The following is a 23,108-nucleotide window of genomic DNA, read 5'->3' as shown; positions in this document are numbered from 1 at the left end:
TCACTCGTGACTTCGGCTCCTCTCCTTCCAGGAAGAGAACGTTGTAATGCTACATTTTACAATTCCATGAGCGAAGCGTTATGGTGAGTAGAGTGTTTTCATCTTACGTAGACATCTGAAATCCAATCAGCAACAGACATAAAGATATGGAATCTACCACTGTGGATATGTGACATGAGTATTAGCTTAAATAAAGATACGGGTACATTTTATTGCTACTTTATTGCTGCGTGTTTTAAGTGAAAGAGCTGCAGAGCGAGAATCTGAACTCTTTCAGTTGCATGTGTAATGATGGTGTTGTGTTAATTGCCACTTTGCTAGATCAGACATCAAAAGTGTAACGGTGACTCTGCTCGAATGTGAAATCATCTTTGTGAAAGCAGCAAAAAAAGAAATGTCACGAAAGATGTCACAAAGAGAACCAAAGCCTTGAAGATAAAAAGCTACAGCTGGCATGCCCCAATACTTATTAATAATCCCAGGACTCAACACATGTTCAATCTTGTATCCACAACAGGCTGGGGAGAGGCTTTATTAATCATGATGAACCATCAATTTGCTGTGTACCCTGACAGCAGCCCCACCAGCTCTAATCCAATGCCCTCCGCAGCTGGAATGGCACCGCCTTCCGCCACAAAAATACACACACACACACTCAGATGAAAGCAATCTCATCTCCTCTTCATCATGACTCATTGACACGTGTGCTCTCCTCAGTTTGCTGTGATTCAGCCTGATGTTTGTTCCAGAGGAATCGTTTATCTAAATCAATTTACATGTGGATATGTGACCTCCAATGATGCCTCAGGTCTTATGTTTAGGATGTGCAGAACACACTTTAGTCCAATTCGTCAAACAAATATCAATCATTCAGTACTGCACTGAATGAATTGAAGATTACGTTGTTAAGAAGTAAGGCTTGTATTGTCAGTCAGTGGTAGTTCAGTTACATGGCACAGAAGGCCTCTGTATTAAAAATCATGCTTTTTAATTGTAATGCCTTCACTGTCTTCACTGTTCAGTCTTCACTGTACATTCTGCCAATGGGAAATAATATAAGTGTCTGCAAGATTTATTTGACTTGCTTCAGAGATGATTCTCAATAATTGCTCAGTATATGTCTGTATTACTCAATGATATTATCCTATCGAAACACCGCACCGGGCGGTCGATAAGGAATCTAATGAACTTGAGGATTTCATGAAATGTGCTGCTGTTTTTGAGCTGGTACGAGATGAGTATTGATTCTAATTACAGAAGCAAAGGATAAACAGTGCATTTGAAATTCCTGGCACACAATGTCAAGCCCCCGAGCGCGCCATGTAACCTTGGTGTGAGCTTTTTAATCCAGATGCGAATTTTAAAAGCGCATCCAAAACATCAACAGAACTGCCTTTAATCATCTCAGAGATGATGTACAACCAGTTCGCTTCCCTGCCAGATACGAGCGCATAATCTCATTAACCATTGGGATCCTGGCAAAGGTCTCTGCTGACAGCTTGTGGTATGAATGCAATTAAGAAATTAGATATTATACAAACCAACAGGCCTACCTGCTGTATGTTTATGATTATTGTCTCCAGTGATCATGGTGCTGTAGGTTAAACGAAAGGAAAAACTAATGTACACTGAAAAGGTTCAGCTGGATGAGAAATATTTAGTCGAGTGTTTGTTGTTGTGTTTGTTTCAAAGGGAAATGTGAACAAGCCATGAGAGCGCAGAGAGCTGTAATGAGTTTCACAGAAAAGAAAAAAAGCAATGTATGGCAAGATGAGACCTTACCTGAGAGAAAACAGAGAGAAGAAAACATCGAGCTAATTGAATCCCTGGTGAGTGGGCTCGTTAAACCTTCCAGTTAGAACTGAGCACCGATGAAAGACAACCAGAATCTTCTTAACCCAAGGCCAATCTACAAGCCCTCACTCTGGCTACGACCAACCTTCTCTATACCACACGTAATAAACAATCTTGAAATGTTATATCCTCGCTTTGTTTACACCATATACACCGGACAGTTCAGGCACATGAATGCACTCAAAAATACATGCATGTTTTTTTTTATTCTTTTGTTATCTCCCTGTATACCTTGAAAGATGAATATTGCCTTCTTTGCTTCTCTGCCTCACAGCCTCACGAGCATTCCTGCAGGCCTTTGAAAGATTACAACAGTTCAGTTTGGGGTCAGCGTCGGGGAGTGGTGGTCGCCGCCGGTCTGCGCTCCGGGCGGAGAGAAAGACGAGAACAGACAAAAGCTGCCTTCAGGACAGTGCATCAATTGGCCATTCACAGGGGAATGAGTAAATTCCATAGAAAGGAGTCAGAGAGCCATGAGTCAGACGCTCATGCATGTGTAGGTAGTCGGTTTGAATGTTTGTTGAGGTTGAACATTTGAGACCGCCAGAGGAGAGTACGGACTGTTGATCGCAGAAAGCTGTTATTCACAGAGACATCATTCAGCTCCCGCAGTCTTTTTTTTTCTTCTTCTTACACCGTCTTCTAGCTCTATGTTCACAGTCACACTTTAATTAATTCGGACAGGAGACTATAATGAGAACTATTTTGAAACAGGACGTTATTGCCATTGGCTGGAATCTTATCATAGCATCAGATGTCTGCTCCAGATACGTCCCAGATATTAGCGGCATTGATTGTCCGTCTATCAAGGTAATCTGCTGCGGGATGTCGTGCCGTGTCAGTCGTCCCGTCCCCTACATGATATCAAACATAGCCTGCGGTGAAACGTTCCAGGCCTGCTAACACGCTGCCAAGCTCGCCCTGACACTTCCCTTTCATTAGCATCCCATCTGATGAGCTCATTTCCACGCCAACACTGTTATCCCGAGCCAAGCCTGGAGACAGACACGCATATGCTGCCTAACACACACAGGCCCCCACATTTCCACCCACTGTTCGGGGAGCCGTTTGATTCGTCAGTTTATCATTTTTGTCAGTGAGGGGGAAGTTGAAAGTCCGAAAGCTATCGATTGTTCCCATCTTGACAAGAGAAGATTCAGAGCCTCTGGCAATTAAGAGCTTCAATTGTCGTCAAAGCAGACAACGGTTTGTGTGTGTGTGTGTGTGTGTGTGTTAGGCTCGAGGAAGGGTTAAGGGGGGTATCCACTTTGCAAATACACTAAAGAGAAAGAAGCAATTTGAAGGAAATCAACAAGAAGGGGATGTAAAGTTATGTGAACCAGCAGAGGGTTAAGAGAGACATTTTTGCATTTGTATGGGCCCGATCGGTAAAGTGCCGTTTCAGCAAAGTGGAGGGAACACAGACCTCATTGAGACATTGCTTAGATCACAAGCCAAGAGATTGTCAAGTTCAGCACTTTTATGATTACCTCCGCTCATATTCACAATGCTGATGCATAAGTGTGTGCATGCACAACCACATACGAATACACGCACATGCCCGTAAAGACGTCCACATACACACATTCGCTGACACCGTCCATAATCACTTCATCAGCCTTGTACTGCCTGTGGAAGAATCAATCAATATTCATCTTGTGGAAGATTAGCGTCAACATATAATTCTGTTATTAATATAGATAATAATATAATGACGATGGGGGGGACCTACTCGTCCCGTTATTTTATTATTAACTTTTGATTGATGGTGGTACTTTTCAATGGTCTTTAACAGAGAGAATAGTATAAATAAATAATACAAATGTGTGCCGAATTTCTGAAAGCTTGAAATAAGTGACGATGGCTCGGTGTCTGTGAGTGATTATGTGAGTGTGTGTGTGTGTGTGTGTGTGTGTTATTTCTATAAACACAAAGCTGGATCTGACTGTACCGTTTCTTCAAATATCAATTCAAAACAATAAACAGCAATGTAATCCATTCCATGGTTGAAACCATTTTACCGGAAAAACTATAAAACCTCAAATCAATTCATTCCGGAGCTTGATGTGTGATGATACTTTTATATTTCAGCCAAAAACAACTTTTCTGTCCTTTGTACTAAATTAAAAGTCTCCCCCGCTACGTCGGTTCAGCTGCTGGAAGTGTTAGCCTCACTGACATCAGCTCAACAACAGCTCTGACAAAATCAACAGCTATAATCCCCGCCGCGCTGCAGGCCCACGGAGCATGGCACGGATTAAAGGGGTCCAGCTCACCATGTGTCTCAATTTCATTTTTACTAGGCCGTGCTCAGTCATATTTTTATTTGAAATGTTTTCAATCACACAGGAACATAAAAGCTGCATCAAAGGTCTTTTGACCACATTTGATGCGAAAATGATTGCATAATGGAGCTTTTAATGTTTTCCGTGCAACATGTTCTCTGTTTCGCCTTTGACAGATGAGGCGCTAATGGTTTTGAGTTGATGTTGTGGAAATGCCGCGGTACATTTGGCAAGTTTGTAAATGCAGACATTCACTTCACGATAAACTAAACTGTAAACCAAACAGAAACATTTGGTTTTAGTTTAGTTTATTTGACAGGAAATCTCATCTCATTTTTCAAGCATAACTCACGCAAAGTCCAAGATATATTACCTCCGCCAAGGAGGTTATGTTTTTGGTTCGGTTTGTTGGTGTGTTTGTCTGTTTGTCAGCAGGATTAAGGAAAAATGACTGGCCCAATTTTCATGAGCCAAAGAAGAATGGGTTCTTCCCACTACAACCCACTACATTTTGGAGCCGATTGACCTTGGCGGAGGTCTGCGCTCCTGGCATGGCTCTGTAGTTTCCACTGTGGTCCTCGATATAGTAGAACTATACTTTGTTACAACAATAAAGAATCCCACAATACCAAAAACATACACTACTGCCTGTTAACAAGTGGAATAAAGCAAAAAAACATCAGAACATGGCTGGTGTTTTGTCAAGTAACCACTTCTTTTCAGTCTTACGACAACTAGCTGGATATCTATTTGACACCCATTTTTGTCTATAAACATGTGACTCCCTCCTCTCTTTTTCTCACAGCTATACTGGCAGAGTTGTAGGAAATGGTCTACACGCCCAGAGGCAAAACCCGGAGGTCAAAGTTCGCAGCCCAAACCCTACACTGGCTGAGGTCAAGGAGAGGTTGGAGCTCTTCAACCAGGTAGGATGGCCATTGCACAGCATGAAGACATATCTCATCAACACATTTAAATATGTAGCATGTACTTTTGTACACATATGTATATTCATGTAAAGAATACAGGCTTCTGAAGTCATCCATGTCATACATAATCTGATACATCACCTAATGCCAAGGGGGCTTGCTACAATTACTGTATATGTCAGCAACAAGAGTCAGTCAGATTAATAAAACGTCAAGAGTCTTTATTTGTATGAGAACAATTGTTTCCAGTATTAAAAGTGACACCAGGTCAAAAATGATTAGTCAACCAAAGTAGTATGTCGTCAAAAGCGCTGAAGTCTTAAATGATGGGGGCTTTGTCTCATTAGCATGCCTCAAACAATATAACTTACTGACAGAAGTGCTGAAATGACATTGCCATTTTTCTTAAATCCAAAGACTTTGAGCGCTGGAGGAAGATATCAAAGATAAATGAAAAGGATAAAGGGTGAAAGGGAATCGGTGTCAAAACAAAACAAAAAAAGCGATTTGCTGTGGAAAGACAAAAAAGAAAAAGAAAGATGTGAGGCGGGAGCAAAAGGTCAGGAATGAGTGACAGATAGGCAGAGATGACACAAGCAGCTTCAAAGTGACACTGTTTGTCATGTAGATGGGGTTTAGGGCTGAAAAGGACCAGGAAGAAAAGGGCCATTTCACACAGTCCCTAGAGGCCATTAGAGGAGACAAACGGACCAGGATTCGGTTCCCCTCTGCCTGTGTGCCCCTTTTGTTGCCCCAAAAATTGTCCACAGATAGTACACCGGGCATCTCTTTATCCTTCTTTCTTTCCCCTGTATTTCCCCTTAATGTACCTATTTGATTGCTAAAGTGTTTAATACAACCAGAAAACGTCATTGCCACTTTTCCGTTTTGCTAATCTTCCACCGTACGTCATGATAATTCTTTATCGTTACTTCCTCCTTTATCCCCTTCCATCTTTACTCGCACACCCATTCATTTACTTTCCATCTCCGTTTACGCGTGCCTCGTATCTCACGTGTATATCTCCCAGCCAGCCTGTCCACCTGTCTGCCACTGACAGCTCAAGATCATTTCTGTCCGACCACAACACCCCATTATGTGCGCGGTGCGGTGGCTGTCAGGTGTCAGGCTGTCCTGTTGTCATGGTAACTATGCAGTGTCGAGCGGGTGTCCCGTTGACATTTACTGGGTTGAAAGGCCTACCTTGATTCTAGACCAGGCAGCAGAGCTTGGCTGAGCTTTGTGTTTGTGCCAGATAAGAGCGAAGGATCACAGAGTGTTTAACTGCATAATGTGGCAGGCTTTCCAAGGTACATCCAGAACAGTTAAACCAAGCGCGGGGATATATTTAGTCGTGCGTGTGCGCACGCATCTACATGCACACACTTTCTTTGCAAGAAGTTTGCTTAAAGGTTCTCTTTATAGATATTCAGAGCATCAATATAGCATCAAAAAACTGTTTATAATGTAAAGATATATTAGAGTAATGCGGAGAGGATGAAGTCACTCCCCATTTCGGCCACCTCGCGTGCCTCATAGTGCATGTTAGTGCACGTGAAAGTGCCCCACTGACCAACCCTCTGGTTTCCCCTCAGATTACCACTGTTAGCGCTGTTAGCCCTGTTAGCTGCAAGCCACCAGCTCAGCCATCGCCACATTAAGAGTGGTGTGGAGGCAACAGATATGCTCGGTATTTCGTATTGAGCACCTTTTAAAATCTAGTTAATTTCTGAATTTAAACATTTTAACTCTTGGAAATCACCTGTGACAACTACTAATCCTGTCCAAAATGATTCACATCAATCAAAGTGGTTTTGTTTAGGTATTAGATCCTTCGCCAACACCTGTGATGGGATAATACCATTCTGTCTCAAAAAAGCCTGCCTCAGGTTTAACTGCCTCTTCTTTAAACTACTTTTTAACTGACCAGTTGTTAAAATCTAAATGTCATGATCTCTCTCTATCTCTGTCTCTCTTTCCCTCCTGGCCTTTAGTCAGATATTCAGTTCGATAATTGTTATTTTAACATTATTGAAGTGGGTGGAAATCACAATCCTGTTAAAAATGCCTCAATACAAGCCGCAAAGCAAATATCAGCACAATGATGTCACCTGTCTTGTGGTCTACTTTTTTCGAGCAAACAAGGTCATCACTTGTCCCCGGCTCTCTTTATCCTCGCTCCAGAGCCCTCAACAGATGTTTGGAGACAGGACCGTGATATAAGACTCTTCCAAGTGGGCGAGTCAGTTCACAAAAGAAGTTCCTATTCAGATTGAATTTGGCAAGCCCATCTGGTTCCCTCTCCAAAATGCAAACTTTATTGGATGCCCTTGGTGCTTTTAGGCTGTAAAGTTAATTGCAGTTCAATCAAGAGGGAGCAGTTTACGGATATAAAGCATTGATCCATACAGTTTACGTTTGTCTGTGCAGACTCCATAACTTGGCACTGACTTAGCTCAGTGATTGTGGACATAATGTGTTGGTTATGTTAAGCTTAAACAATATTGACAAGTGGATGACAATTATTAATTAGCAATCACTCTGTGGATTAATGAGAGTAGCAGTTTTTGGCTTAGTGGACCAGAAAATACCCCTCATTGTTGCAATGCTGCACATCTATTCCCTCTGATTCTTGAGAAGTGCATTGCACACAGTAGGTAGATGAAGGGGGGACTGGGAGTATGGAGCAATACCAGCAAATATACAAAGCCGGCCTGGCTCTGCCTATTTCGCACGCTTGAAATCTTAGCGGCCGTTGAGGTAGCGGTAAAGTGCTCATCTACCCATGGCATGGGTGTCTTAAATCTCAATGCTTTAATCAGCAAAACCTTCAACCGTCGCCCACTGCTGAACATCTGATCCGTTGTTATTAAACTGCAAGACTATTTCAAAGTCGGGCAACCCGCCACAAAACCTGACCTTGGCTGCAAGAAAAAGCTTAACAGGAAGGAACATTGTTATCCCATGGACACCGTTGAACACTGACGTCTCAACGGTTGTTCATGTTGGTTGTCTGTGTGTGTTGCTGTACCTTTATCCTTGCGAAAATCACTTTGAGTTGTAGACGTTCACGTCGAGGACATCTTTGAGAAGTTATTCCTTTGAAGTAGTGAAGACTAATACGAATGGATCTATTTGAGGTTAAGTTTTGAATTTTATGTCAGTGTTAGAAGTACTATTATGTGTCTCTGGATGTTTGTTCTTTCATCCTTGGAGCTAGTTTGGATTGTTGTTTTCGCTTAAAGTAATACACACACTGGATTCATTGAATTTACTTTTTTACTTTAAAGCTATTGCAGGTATTTCAATGAATCCCTAATCTGAGTTTTTTCCCAACTTTGAATAACCTCCATTTCCAGGATTAGTGAGGTTAAGACGGGTATATTTTTACCTCGTGGAGAGTAGTTAGACCCAGAGCACTGTGGCACTAAGAGGATTGGGAAACTGCTGCTGATGTATCACAAACCCCTCATCTACCCATGGCATGGGTGTCTTAAATCTGAATGCTTAAAGCACTCAGAGCTGCAAATGTGTGTGTGTTATATGCACTATACCGTTTGATTCACAGACATCCACAACATGTGGTAGGCAGGTTTTTCAAAGTGGAAGAAGAATCCTACGCAGTTACACTTTTGGATCAACACATCACCATGTAGAATCCAATATATAAAAGCTGGTATTAGCACACAAAAAAAAGCACACAGGACAAGCCTAATCTCTTGACCTCCTATAAAACGGTCCATTAAGTGAGTAGGCCCAAGTTATGTTCCTGCCCTGTGTATCTCCTCTGACTATCCTCTTTCTCGCTCTCCTTCGCGCTGCCTGTAAATATTACTAATGTGGACAATAAATGTTTCAGAGTGGATTTTTGATTCCCGGCCATCCGTCCAGCTGTTTTTGGGTGGGGATCTTTTTCACAATGGTCTGTCTGTTTCCATGCGAGTACTGAGGCCAGATCATTTGTCAATTTGCACTCCGGTAAATGAAAAGTCGGTGGCAACACGCAGTGCAGGAGAACCTGGACACTCATTCACACGCTTTGTTTTTCGTCTCAATTTTTCTGTCGGACTTACACACGCACATACGCGCAGACAGCATTGTAAGAAATGGTGAAAGCTGTGGTGGATGGAGAGTCGGAAAAGACTCGAGCATAAAAAATCCACCAGAGCGAGGCCAGTTGTATGTGTGATTGATGAGATCGATTGCGGCTTTGCTGTCTGGTTTGGCCAGTGGCCCGGCCAGGTTCCACATCACAGACGCCTTACTCGTGTTTAACACACACTCAGCACATCCCCTCTGCGGATCCAGTCGATCCTCGGATCCATCGGCTACTGCCGCGACTCAGAATGAGTTAGTGAGGACGGTTTGTGCATGCTCTTTAGAAGACCACAAACAAAATACATGTTTTATGTTCCCTCCTGAAAAGTATGAGAAACCAAAAAGTTGGTTTTGTGACTTCTGCATGCCTTCACAGAATGTGTCTTTTATGTTTTTAGCAATGCCTGCAGCAGTCAGAAAGTGTTTGAGCTTTAGAGAGTTAGTGGAGTCCAGGGATGAAGAAAGAGCTCGGGCTGAGCTGGCAGCCTGTCACAGGGAGGGGACAGATTCTTTCCACTTGAAGAAGACGGTGGAGCTGGCCTTCACAGGAGCTCTGCTGCTCTTTGCTGGTGCTGTGGCAACGATACAGCAACAAGTCTCACCGCCCAGGTCTCTCTGTTAGCTTGGCAACCAGACTTTGTGAACCCAGACTCTTAACTTCAGCATAACATTACCGTCATAATTAGATGCAAAGCTCATAAAAATACAGTGAACTGTTTTTCCACATTGGGTCATATTTACTCTCCCAATGGGTGTCAGTTCCATGCAGACAGTGATTCTTGTCGTGGACCCATTGCTATTACTGGCACACGATTATGGAAATCCCCACTTTTCAATGTGATATGATGTGCATTTGTTAAAGTTTTCAGTTAGAGCTGTACATCGGCACTGAGTTCCTGAAATGAATTACCTTTTATTCTAAAACTCCCAGTTTGATTCAATTCAATTCAATTTCAGTTGAATTCTTGAAAAACCTTCACCAATATTGTATAAATATGAAAGCACTTCTCAGAAGTTATATTTCTTTTTACACAACTACCGTAAGTGTCTGTCATATACATTCTTTAACTTTTTTAGTGTATGTTGAAATAACAAAATTTCCACGAATCAAACATTTTACTCACTGTGACTTCTTAACCGTACCCTTTATAACAAGTAACTGTACTGTATGTATCACAGTCAATCTGAAAACACTTATTTTTTGTCCAGTTTCCGATAGATTGACAGATTGACAGACATGGATTAATGAATGGACGGCTGGATGGATGAATGGACGGATGGATGGATGAATGGACGGATGGATGGATGAATGGATGGATGGATGGGTCGATAGATGGATGGATAGACGGATAGATGAATGGATGGATGGACAGACAGATAGATGAATGGATGGACGGACGGATAGATGGATGGACAGACAGATAGATGAATGGATGGACGGACGGATAGATGGATGGATAGACGGACAGATGAATGGATGGATAGATGGATGGATAGACGGATAGATGAATGGATAGATGGATGGCTGGATAGACGGATAGATGAATGGATGGACGGACAGATGGATGGATGGATAGACGGAGAGATGAATGGATGGACGGACGGATGGATGGATGGATGAATGGATATATGGATGGATGAATGGACGGATGGATGGACGAATGGATGGATGGATGGGTGGATAGATGGATGGATAGACGGATAGATGAATGGATGGACAGACAGATAGATGAATGGATGGACGGACGGAGAGATGGATGGATAGACGGATAGATGAATGGATGGATAGATGGATGGGCGGACGGATGGATGGATAGACGGATGGATGAATGGATGGATAGACAGATAGATGAATGGATAGATGGATGGATGGATAGACGGATAGATGAATGGATGGACGGACAGATGGATGGATGGATAGACGGATAGATGAATGGATGGATGGATGGATAGACAGATAGATGAATGGATGGACGGACAGATGGATGGATGAATAGACGGATAGAGGAATGGATGGATAGATGGACGGACGGATGGATGGATGAATGTATGGACTGATGGATGGATGAATGGATGGATAGACAGATAGATGAATGGATGGATGGATGGTTGAATGGATGGATGCATGGATGGATGGATGCATGGATGGATGGATGGATGAATGGATGGATGGATCAATCTCCTGCTGCCTTAGAAGGACTTCTGTAGCCCAGCTGGAAGTCTGGAAAAGGCTTTTGCTTCCTAGCAACACAGTGGCAGCAGTCTTCACTATCTGTTTACCCTCACATCTCACACAACACAGTCTTTAGCAGCTAGGTAGCTGTTGGAACATGCTCTGAGAAAACTGCTGATGTCACTCAAACTGTCAAACTATTTAAACGACATATCTGTCAAGCTAAAGTTTATTCACACGTAGCCTACATAACTCAAACACTATCTGCCTGAGTCGGTGCCTGACAGGAGCAGGGTGTGGCAGCCCAATGCCACAGTGTGTTGCTGTGATTGAGTGTTGCATGAGTTCATCGCCAAAAAAGTGTCACGAACCGTTAGCAAGAGAATCGACTTGCACGACCTTGCAGTGCAGGGGCGTGAGACTTCTGCCGTTATCTGTAAAAACGTCAAAGAATTACTCAGAGCTCGTGGGAAATGTCATCGTTTATTTTCAGAAAGTACAAGCAGATTCCCAGATTTCATACAGATTTCATGAAATCCAATTAAAATTTAGGTCATTGGCCAACAAAAAACGAAACTAGTCAGAACTGTTTTTTGTTACTGAAAACACAACCATATGGCCACTGTTTTTGTTTTTGAGATGAAGAAGCAGAGTTTTACTGCATTCCTTGGTTCAAGACAAATCTCTGCAGCCTTCATCCACGAACATTTCTGCTTAAACAAATAGTCATACATTTCAAACAGTTTCTTTCAACACTCCTTTAAATGATGTCCAACCTGCAATTGTAACCAAACATTACATTGCCATTCTGTCATTATACCCCAAGATCTGGCAGATTTTGATGGTACATGTTATTATTAAGTGAACTCAGAAATGTTGAGACGTGTTAGGTTTGTGTGGCCTTGGCAGAGGTGCATGTGGTCATAGATTGCGTGTGTCTACACATATGTTAATAGTTAGCATATGTTAATGAGCTTACATGTTGTCTGAATAGGATAACTGAATGAAGTCTGTGTGTTTGTGGGTTGGTGGTGGTCAGTGATCTGTTGAGAACTAAACTTCATATTTTCGTCGTCTACAGAGGAATATGGATCTAAAAGGCAACAAGGCAAAAGATCTGTCCGTCAGCTTTGGTTGAAGGGTTTTTATTGGCTTCGTCTTTGACCATAGGAAAGGACAAAAAAGCACTTGGCTCACTTGTTACGCCTTTGATTTTAAATTCACTTTTGAATCAGTTCCCTTTTCCATGTTTTGGATGGCAATGCAGGTTTGTTGCTTGCAGTCCAGACTCCAAAACTACTATTCGTGTCCAGTCCCAAACTTACTCAATCTTCCAGTCAAAGTGTATATAATTAAGAACCGTCTGGAAACTGGTTGGCCATGACGTCCACTATTAATCCACACAAACAATACATCATATCTGTTCCAGAATCAGCAGATATGGATGGCTGAGCAGCGCTGTTATCTACAGATACTTTTGTTTGCTGCCTGTCCCTTTTCCTGGAAGTCTCTCTCTCTCTCTCTCTCTCTCTCTCTCTCACACACCGTCACACCCATCCTCAGGAATTACACTCGCCTTTTCCTGGTCAGGCAGTCGGCAATGTGCAGAGAATTGCAGCTACTGCCTCTGAAGCCAGGGACGCATACTGACACAAATAGATACAGTTCATGCTTACTCTGTCTCTCGGCTGATGTTTGCTTTGACACATAAGCATTATGAGCCTGTACAGTATGTGAGAGAATGGAGAGAATGTTGATTTAAAAGTAGGGAGGACTTCCTTCAGCAGACCTTTAGACTTTGCTGCTGTCACGTTTCAGGCTTTCCTTCCCATCTCCTTTTTCCCCCGTCCACATATGCAGTTTTACCAGGACTGGCCTCAATGAGGTGATACTGTTACACACAAAGGTTGTGACTTACGATCCCAGTTCACTAGTTTGACAGCAGTATCCCACATAATGCACATGCACAGACGCGGGCACAGACACGCTTACGCAACGGCTGCGACAGTTGCAATATTCATATTTCATCCCTGCTGACCACATTTCACATTTTTATATTTCATAATCAGATTTTCTGTTTCCACATAAAACTGGAATGTGCCTCCACAATAGCTTCCTAGTTAAGCTGCACACACACACACGGTCTTTCAGCCTTGTCTCTTTTCCAAGCTCTTTCAGAAGGTGATTGGTTTCTACTGGCAGTACTGATTTCCGTGTGACCAGCAGGGACTCAAATACATGCAGGAATTCAGCTTGTGATGCTCTCAAATCTGCCCCATCATCCTATAACCGAAGAATGCTTTTGAAGTGAAAGAGAGAGAGGAATGAGTTGGCAGGGTGAGAGGAGAACTGGCAAATATTTCATGATTTGGGGGATTTTATTCAAAGCCTTATTGGAATGACTGATTTGTCTTTGGGTTCCAGGGTAATATGAAAGCAAAGGCTGGCATCTTGTTTTTTGTTCATCTCTTCCACCCTCAGCCATCTCACCTGTTTGCACAACTACAAGCTCAGTCTTCCGGTCCGAGTTTAGTATTACTCCTTTTTTATATCCCCCCCTTCTCTGCTTTGGTCTGTCTTTCTTTCCTTCTTGTCAGTCTGTCACTATCTTGTTTGTTTTACCTGGCACGTGCAGTTGCCAACCTTAGTTAGAAGTTGAGCCGAAGTTGCAACACTCCCACACATTCCCCTCATTGCTCTTGATTCAGTTCTCGTGTTGTTAGTGGATACAAAATGTTTGGATGATCTGAAATGTCAGATTTCTGTGTCTCACTTCACACCTGCCAATGATATTTATTCAGGAGGACAAACAGTGTGTCATAAAATCAACTCTCTTCCACTCGACTTACTCTACATGTAACAGCAGAAACAGGTCTTTTGGGATGATGAAGACATCAATTAAACAGGTAAAATATAGTTCACCCGCGTACATCATATTTGAAAGAACTTATTACTCTTCAACTAAGTTAAGTTCAGAGCGGTTTTCTAAAAACTAAGGAAATAGCTTAATTAGCCTTTAAAGGGGAAAACCACCTAAATTAAGAATTCCAATATGTTATTTCCAATACTGAAGAAAGTTAAATCAATATTTGTGAGCATGAGCTACTCTCATGACAGAGATGTTCGTCTCAAACTTGTGATGTGATCAAGTATAGAGTCTGGAGCTGCTTCATATACTGTGGTTGTGTCCCAAATTCCATACTAACATACTAACTGTCAGAAACCTCAGTATGAGACATATATAACATGATTAGCATACTATATCCGTTGAAATATTCCAGTATGCAACCACTGGAGCATTAAATATCCCACAATGCAACGTTATATTACCAAATGAGCTTTATACTGCTGTAGTTTTCTCAGTTGTGAAATAGAAAATGTACCCATATACTCAGAACATCCCCCCTGGGTGCTCTCACTGTCATCTCTCCCAATTAATTCTCTATGGGGCCATTCCAGTCTTGACGATATCACAAATTTGAGTTTAAGCCCCCACGTTTTTGGATTCGGGAGAGAGTTGTTCATGTTTCGTAATATTTTTGGACTGTCTTAGAATAACATGTATGAATTTAGAAAATGGACGCAGTTCCCCTTTAAGAGCTTACACGTTTATTTTATTCTAAAGCTTGTTCTCTCTATCAATCGCCTGTTCTGATACAGCAAAGCTCTATCTAATTCAGCAGCCTAGTGATAGTGAGCATTGTTTTACATGACAGAGTGAGAGAAGGCAGCGGCATGTGAGAACGAAGACATCTGTCCCTGGAGGGTTAAAGGCACAGGAGACGTCTGCTTTTATTAAAATATTCTGCCCACTTCTTCACATTGACCTTTCATACATTGCATTTTATATTTGAAATTAACTTGCACAGCTCAGCATTGAATGTATATCCTGCTTATACTCTGAAGAAGATAGAAAACTGAGGGGGAAAAAAAGTCAATGAGAGAAACACAGTCAAGGAACTCATTGAAACCCAGAGTTAGTCCTCAGTGCAGCAACAGTCAATCAAAAAGCATGTGGGAGAGAGAATATTCACTGCACATTATGCATTCAACACTGTTTAAGAACTCATATTGGAATATATGTAACAATATACATGTAGCCTATCTCTCTTCCTTTAGCTCATAGACAAATTAGACATTTGCTTCTTCACTATGCTGTGGGAATACCACAGTTAATAAGTTTCCTGTGTGTTACTTCTGAAAAGACCACAGTAGAGTTGAAATTTTGAACAGAGAGAAATAACAAAAAAAAATCTCTGGCAGTTTTGCAGTCCTGATATAGTCAAAACAGGCTGCATTGGACAGCAGCCATCCAACAATTCCACAACGACCCGAGTGTGGTTTCCACAGCGACGACGCCTTAATTGATTCCTTCTCTAATTAACATGCTTTAAGGACAGCTGGGCCAAGCAGCATTGTGTTAAACGTCCCCTGAACGGCACGGTTATTAGCTCAATACCCCAAACGGTTATCTGGATGGTGTGAGTACACACATTGTGCTGTTCAGCAGAGCATTTCCTCCTCAACTCATTGCATATATTTAGTTGCTTTACACAATAAAAAAGGTCAATGGGCTTATCATGGTTGCTGTTCAGAACCAAGGAAGATGTTTTCTCTCTTGCTGTCTATCCTCCATTATTACTTATCTTTCCCTTGCAGGCTTCTGCTAAAATATTTGGATTGATGCAGTGAATGGATACTTACATTTTAGATCACCTTTTTTTTGCACATTACTCGTTGCACTTCATATAATTCACAAAGCGAGGATTTTTAGTGTATCTCCTAATGTGTCCCCAAACCAAAGTTGTATCCTTCTTTTAACACAGATCACATTGCAGCTTGAAAACAGGCAGAGCAAGTGCAGGCCACACAAAGAGCCTGTCAACAGGTTGTAATGTGAGCCAATCCATAACTATAAAATGCACTGCTGTAACCAGCATGTAATATTGTTCTCATTCCTTCTAAGTAATCCTCTTGTACCTAACTGTCCATCTATGAAAACTGAGCTCTCCTGCTATTGTCAATGGCTTTTCTTTCCCTTTTTTGTTGCGGTGAGCAAAAGTAATATGTTTTAGCTGCTTCCACTAAAAGGCCCTCTCCAGTTTCATTAAGCCCGGCCTTCTGTTATGGTTGTACAAGATTCATTTCACAGTAGCACTTATTTCACTCACTCAGGCCTGAGTGTGAGAGAGGGGGCGCTTTCACATTAACTAAAACCGGAATGCGCGACTGATGTAGTAATGAGTTACAAAAGTACCCGCTTGTGTCAGGATCCGTCTCGTCTCCTCTCGCTTGCAGATAATGGTTATCGCTGCTCTGGTAAGGATGACAGAAAGAATACAAATATATTCATGAAAGCTTTTCTGATGACTTTGACACCAGTTGAAGTGCTCCAGAATTACCACTGACAATCAAACATTCATACGCCAACACTGGCCATGTTCTGTGTGGAATCCTCGTTATTTCTACTTGTCAGTTTAAGGCCTTGACTGTCTGGGTTTATATTTTATCAAATATTCTCTCCAAGAAAGGTCTAGAGTGAAGTATCTCATCAACGACTGAATGAATCACCATGGTCTTTTGTACACATGTTCTTGGTTCTCAGAGGATCACCCTTTGTACCTTTGGTGATCCCCTAACTTTTCCTCTCGTACCACCAAGTGGAGGATATCTTTGGGTTTGTTTGAAATTTCATGACAAATATTGGATGGATTGCCATGACATACAGGTACAGATATTTATGGTCCCCAGATGATGTATCCTAACTTCGGTGCTCCCCTCACCTTTCATTTTGCGCAGGAAAAATCTGGTCAAAATTCAAATTCGTCCAATACCTCAGTTTATGACCAAACACTGGCAAAACTAATGGCATAATCCCATCAGCTTCGGCTGTTAGTGCTATTTAATAAAGGTTTAGGTGCTAAACTACGATATTTAACAAGGTAAACATGATAACAGCTGAACATCAGCATGTTACTATTGTCATTGTGAGCATGTTGGCATGCTGGTGTTCACATTTAACTCAAAGGAAAGTATGTTAGCCTTCCCACCTCTCAACATGCCTTTAGTGGTTGCTGCCTCCACATGAAGGTCAGCTGTGTACCAGGATTGATCTGGTCAGCTTTCTCATGAATGTTTAACAGTGTTTGTGTGTGCGCACGTATCTCTACAGTTCCACATATTCTACAAATCTGGTATTCACGCCACTTCCTTAGCCTCATGCTCCAAAAGGATCATTTGTTGTTGAGTCAACGCGAGCTTCTTGTCCAACATGGTGCGATGGAACAAAGACCACCTTGACTGCAGGAAAGACCTGCAGGTGGTCCAATTAGTTGGGCCCATGCTGAGAGGGGCGAACATCATAAGGAGTGGTCCTCCACGCTGCAGGTGGAGAAAGTTAAATGCACGAGTGAAGTGAAAAGACATTGTAATTGCCATTCAAATAAACCGCACACCGAAAAGGTGACCCGTGTTACAGTATTGTGTAATTTATTTGTTTTCCCGTAAACTTCGGCAAGTAAAGTATAAAAACTCTTTTTCAACCTTGTAATCAATGCTCCTCTTAAAATGGCTTGTAATTAAATGCAAAGCTTCATCTTCCCACCCAGGGTCGTCACTGTACACTGCTCCACACACCACCATCTGTTGGGCCCTTGCTGACATTTACAGGGATTGATATTTCAGAGCAGGACACACACATACATACAGAGCCATAACGTTCCACTGGGAAACACCTGGCCAGATCTATAACTTGCTATGCAAATGTATTTCACATTTGCATTTCAGTTTGTCTGTGTGACCTACAGAGTTATATCTGATAACTGAAGAAGTCTTGAAGACCAGTGCTGTAAACACAGCCAAATGGACATTCAGTGTTAACCAGTGTGTGATAAACCTCCTATTGCTGTGTTTTGCGGTTCAGGAGACCCAGGAGAGGTTTCCAAAACTGGGCCAGGTGGAGGCCTGGGATGAGCTGGGCAGTGGGGAAATAGAGGAGGGCAGCACCACAGACTGTGATGATGAAGATGGATGTCAAGCCTCAGGAGACGGTCAAGACCAGACCTGTAAGTAATACTTGCCCACGTCCGCATGCACAAACACTCACATTTTCACATATTGTTGGCAAAACTGATGATTCCTTTACTTTGCTCATAAGAACCCTACCCTTTTTTTATCGCCCACGTTCCACATGATGTCAACACCAATCTTTGTGATGCTTTATCGTATCTCCGTTATTATTTTAATTGTGATCTACCTTCAATCACCTGCCTTTGTGCGATGTATCACCAAGGACTGCCTCTTACAAGGCAGTATCTCTTTTCTCTAGCTCAGTATGCATTGAATTGTTTCCCACAAAGGTCACTCTTTTATGCACCCTCCTACATGGCAGAGGAAGTATACTTTGGAACACATTTTCACACTGCCATCCTCGCCCACTGTGTCCCCTTGAGGCTACAGCAAAGGTTGTGGCACATGAGGTTCCAAAGATCCTCAGGAGCAACAAGCCAGTTTAGTTCAGGGGGCAAACACACACACACACATACAACCACACCAGCCTTGTACTTCTATCTTTGTAAGGACACGTATTGGAATAACGGATTCCCTAGCCCCCTACCTTAACCCTAACCTAAACGTAAATTCTAACCTGAACCCACAAACAGCCCATTGAAGGTCTGTCCCAAAGTGAGGACCAGCCAAAATGTCATCCCTTTCCGAGAATGTCCTCACTCTAAAGGTCTAAAACTCAAATTGGTCCTCACAAAGACAGCTGTTCAAGCACACACACACAGGCAGTGAGGAGGTTTTGGGGCTTGTGTCGGCTTTAATGAGAATGATCTGATCTCCTGCAGAAGCTTCTTGTTAATCATCCCTAATTATCATGTTGTTTTTTACACTTACACAATTAAACAAAGTTGTTGGCTGTGAAGCATTTGTCTTGCTCGCATGGAGGGAGTAGGGAGCAACCTGAAGGAGCAAATATGCACACATACATGCATACAATAGCAGCAGGTGCCCAGCTCGCTATGAGAGTTATGACATTTTTACATGTCCAAGCAAGCAGACAGGCAGCCGCAATAAAGAGTGGCCCGGTGATAAGATCCCACCTGGAGTAAACCGAGCCTCTTTGGCTTCCCCAATTACTCTGCAAGACTGCAGAAATGCCAGATACTGATTCAGCAGTCTCTCCACGCGTAGCATGTACCGTGTTTACTCAATCCAACACAAATGCACACAAGCACATTTTCCACAGAGGGCTAACTGAGGTGCCTTTTGATGATTACCCGATTTAATACGATTGGCCTGAGTGTTTAAGACCATGTAATCACGACCCCATTTGGAATTTGGTCGAGAACCTCTTTTGCATGTCATTAGTGCTGTTTTTCTCACATTTCCACTCTCGGTTATCAAAATAAAAGGTAGAAATGCCCCAAAATAAAAAGATCCAAAAGACATCAGACAGCTTTTTCACATACCGACAAACCATTTATCCTTCTTGAGTTACTTGTGTCACAGCATCAACTAATCCCTGCTCCATCATTTAACTGTCATTTTGACTACTGTCAAAGAAAACATTTTGGAAATGTTCGCCATTGTGAGTATTGATCACCAGACTCAAAAGGTATTGGTGTACGTCGATGAACATTTTTAACAGCCTTTCTTTGGCCATATTTTCAACACTTGTGAAATGAACATTTTTCAAGTTCTAATCCTGTGTTACGTATTCATTTCACTTGTAACAGGCTAAATATGAAATCTACATTTGACTTATGTAACATGCATTATGCCAGATGCAGTTTTACTTGACTACTTGCAGTGGAATTTAGTACTAAAAGTAAATTAGAAACAGCAACAGACAATGCAAATGATTTAAACTGTTTTGGAACCAATAACTAGAATCCTATGATGAGGTATTAGCTACTGCAAATGTACGAATGTGAAAAAATAATACTCAGTCAGCATATCTTAAAACTACAGGTCTAGTTTTACCAAAGGGTAGCGAGAAGGCTATCCACACCACAATGTAGCTAATACACCAATCAATAGCCATTACATTCCTTGTTCCACACAGCTCTGAACAGGTCCTTTCTGCCCTGCTCCTTGTTGTGATGTGGATAAAACATACCAGCCTTTCTTAGAGCTCTGACAGCAGCAGCAGTATCCCAACAGCAGGGGATAATCAATCAAGACCACTGTCTGCGATTTACAGAACAAAACCCATTCGTCTGTGCTCAAAGTATAAATCCATATCCTGGTGAGCCCCGTCGCCTGCACAACTGTCCTTTAGCCTCCAAAAGAATATTTGTCATCAAGTAACAAATTCATGCTTCTTGGAAAGGTGTGATTGTCTTATTGGGATCTATAAAGACAAATGACTGTATTGGCCTTAGTATTAGACAACACTGACTATAGACAGTCATTCACTTCTCTGACGGATGCCATGAGCTGGGCAACACTTGTCCTGTGCTGCCTGGTTCACGCTTGGCATGTAATTCATTTACACCAGCCAAGGCTGGCTTTTTGAACTCGGCTGCTGCAATTTCCAAAGGTTTCTGGTAGATAACGACGATGGTAATAAGCATTCTATATTCCATTTTTCAGTCACATGCTGTACTCACACACTCCTTTGTTTTCTCTAACTGGCATCTCAATGGGATTTACATTATATTGAAGGGGAAGTCATCTTTAAAAAAAACGAATCCAAATGTCTCTCATTCTCTTATGACTTTGCAAATATTGGTTAAACTGTTATTGATTATCCAAACATCAACTTTGACTGTAAATTGGAATTCATTAGCTGAGTGAGGCTGAAATGAGTCATCGGGCCAAGAGGCATACTTTACCTCCCATCTGTCTGTGTACTTGTTTGCTTCTGTTTAGCTGTGGCGGAGCTCCCAAGGTCCATGTTAAAAGGGGGCATGACCACCCACTGTTGTGCTCAGAGAGACTTCATTACCGAACTAATGAACAGCGCTAATCAGCAGAGAACAGACGCTCGTGTCTCCATCATCACTCAGATGTGATGGAACTTCTGCGAGTCTTACTAAGGAGATAGGATGCATGCGTGTAGCCTCCTGCATACTGAAAGCATGTTTAACAATGCAAAGGCTTCTACATACGCACAGTACCTAAGTAGGCAACCGTATGGAAAATGAGCACATTGTTAATATTTGACACTGTCCGGCTAAATAAGGGATCACAAATGGGCAAAAAACTCCAGACAAGAGTTGTAAAAGTCCCATTATTTTCCAAATACTCCAATTAGCTGTCAGATTGCATGATGTCATTCATGCCTGTTTGATCACGGTTCAAATCCTGCTCCTCTTGCCTGAAGACATGTTTGTGTACTCTGTGCACTAACTGCATTTTGTGGCGTGACTATGGCTTATTAACTCTATTAGCCCGGGAACACTTAAGGCTGCTCCTTCCAAAGGAGCTATTCATTTGTAGCTAGCTCATTAACGTATTAATCTCTAAAAGACCCACAGTGGCACTTTATACCACTATCTCTCCATTAGGGAGAGAGAGGAGACTCCAAACGTCTGTGCATCAAAAGGTAGATCAGTGCTTTATTTCTGTCTGTCTGCTTCCGTGAGCCCAGCAGCCTTATCTGAGTATCTGGCAGAGTAGGCGCAGTCTTTTCTCTTCTGGCCTTTTATCTGGCCTTTTATCTGAGAAAACAGATCAAAGAGAAGAGATGTTGTTTTATTTTCTGTTACTGAAAGCGAATACATAGTAAAAGTTTGCTTTTGGTTTTTGTGAAACCTTTCGGATCAGGAAAGAGTTACGAATGAAACGTGGGAGATTTAAAAGCATTCGGCACTGCTACTCCTCCTGTATTGTTAGTGCTGCTTGTTGAGGCAATCTGCCTGACAAAGGTGTGAGGAGTCACGAACACAAGAGGAGGAAGAGACGTAAATGCATGGCTAAACACTTCCTGCCATTGAGCCGGAGGGATGCGCTGCGAAGAAGTGTGAATCACACAGCCACGAAAGTACAGCTCTCTTTTGGTAACAAACACCATCTGTCAGGCACACTCGTGAGCTCATCAAGAAAGTGAAGACACCTCCGGCGTTGCTCACACACTCTTCACTCAAGTGGCCAAACCTCTCCATTAGCAGGAAGCCACTAGCGATGATTGTTGTGCTTTGCCATCCTGTCAAAGAACATAATCGTCTAGATATGACAAGAGGGAAGGATTCGCCAGTCGATCAGTGTTCTTCTGTTATTCCTGCGCAGACGGACAAATGTGTGTAAACCTGACCCCAAGGGAAAGTAAACTGAATGCTATTTTAAATTCACAGCTGCTAGTTTTGTGGAATGTTTCTCTAAGAAAATGGAGTGTAATGTAAGTTGTGAATTTCTCCTCTACATACTCTTCGTGCGCACACACAGACACACACACATACATTCAAAGACATTTAAAGAAGTGGGATTCTATGGCATAAGAAGGCTCCAATCAGCAGATTTTGAATTTAAGGCTGAAGGGCACCGGTGCAAAATCTGCTCTCCCCATCTATCAATGTCCATTGTAATATGCAGTTTATATTCTGCTATGCACAGTTGTATAAAACACTCCTGTAGAGAACTCCATTCTACCACTTGGCTGTTCATAGTATTGTATAGATAATGAACCTTGCCTTGCACCCGAATGTCAAAGGGCCGGAGAGAACTTCTCTCCAAAGCCGAAAAGGGAATAAAGGTGTGCGGCAGCTGTTCACCCTGTCTGGGGAAGAGCATTCCTGAAATGCACGGCTGCTTGGGCAGGAT

General features: G+C 42.2%; 1 protein-coding gene across 3 annotated transcripts in view; it reads left to right on the top strand.

Moving 5' to 3' along the window:
• The window catches only part of gpc5c (glypican 5c), an 88,181-nt gene that overhangs the window by 52,524 nt on the left and 12,549 nt on the right, over positions 1–23,108 (top strand). For all 3 annotated transcript variants that reach the window (XM_079285430.1, XM_079285429.1, XM_079285431.1), the window contains 2 exons: positions 4,945–5,065; positions 18,262–18,403. In XM_079285430.1, the coding sequence (XP_079141556.1) occupies positions 4,945–5,065; positions 18,262–18,403 (263 nt within the window). The remainder of the gene's footprint in view (positions 1–4,944; positions 5,066–18,261; positions 18,404–23,108) is intronic.

The sequence above is a fragment of the Melanostigma gelatinosum genome, assembly GCF_949748355.1.
Source record: "Melanostigma gelatinosum genome assembly, chromosome: 15".
In the NCBI taxonomy this organism is placed as follows: Eukaryota; Metazoa; Chordata; class Actinopteri; order Perciformes; family Zoarcidae; genus Melanostigma; species Melanostigma gelatinosum.
Note: the sequence above shows the minus strand (reverse complement) of the source record. Positions and strands in the feature narration are given on the sequence as shown.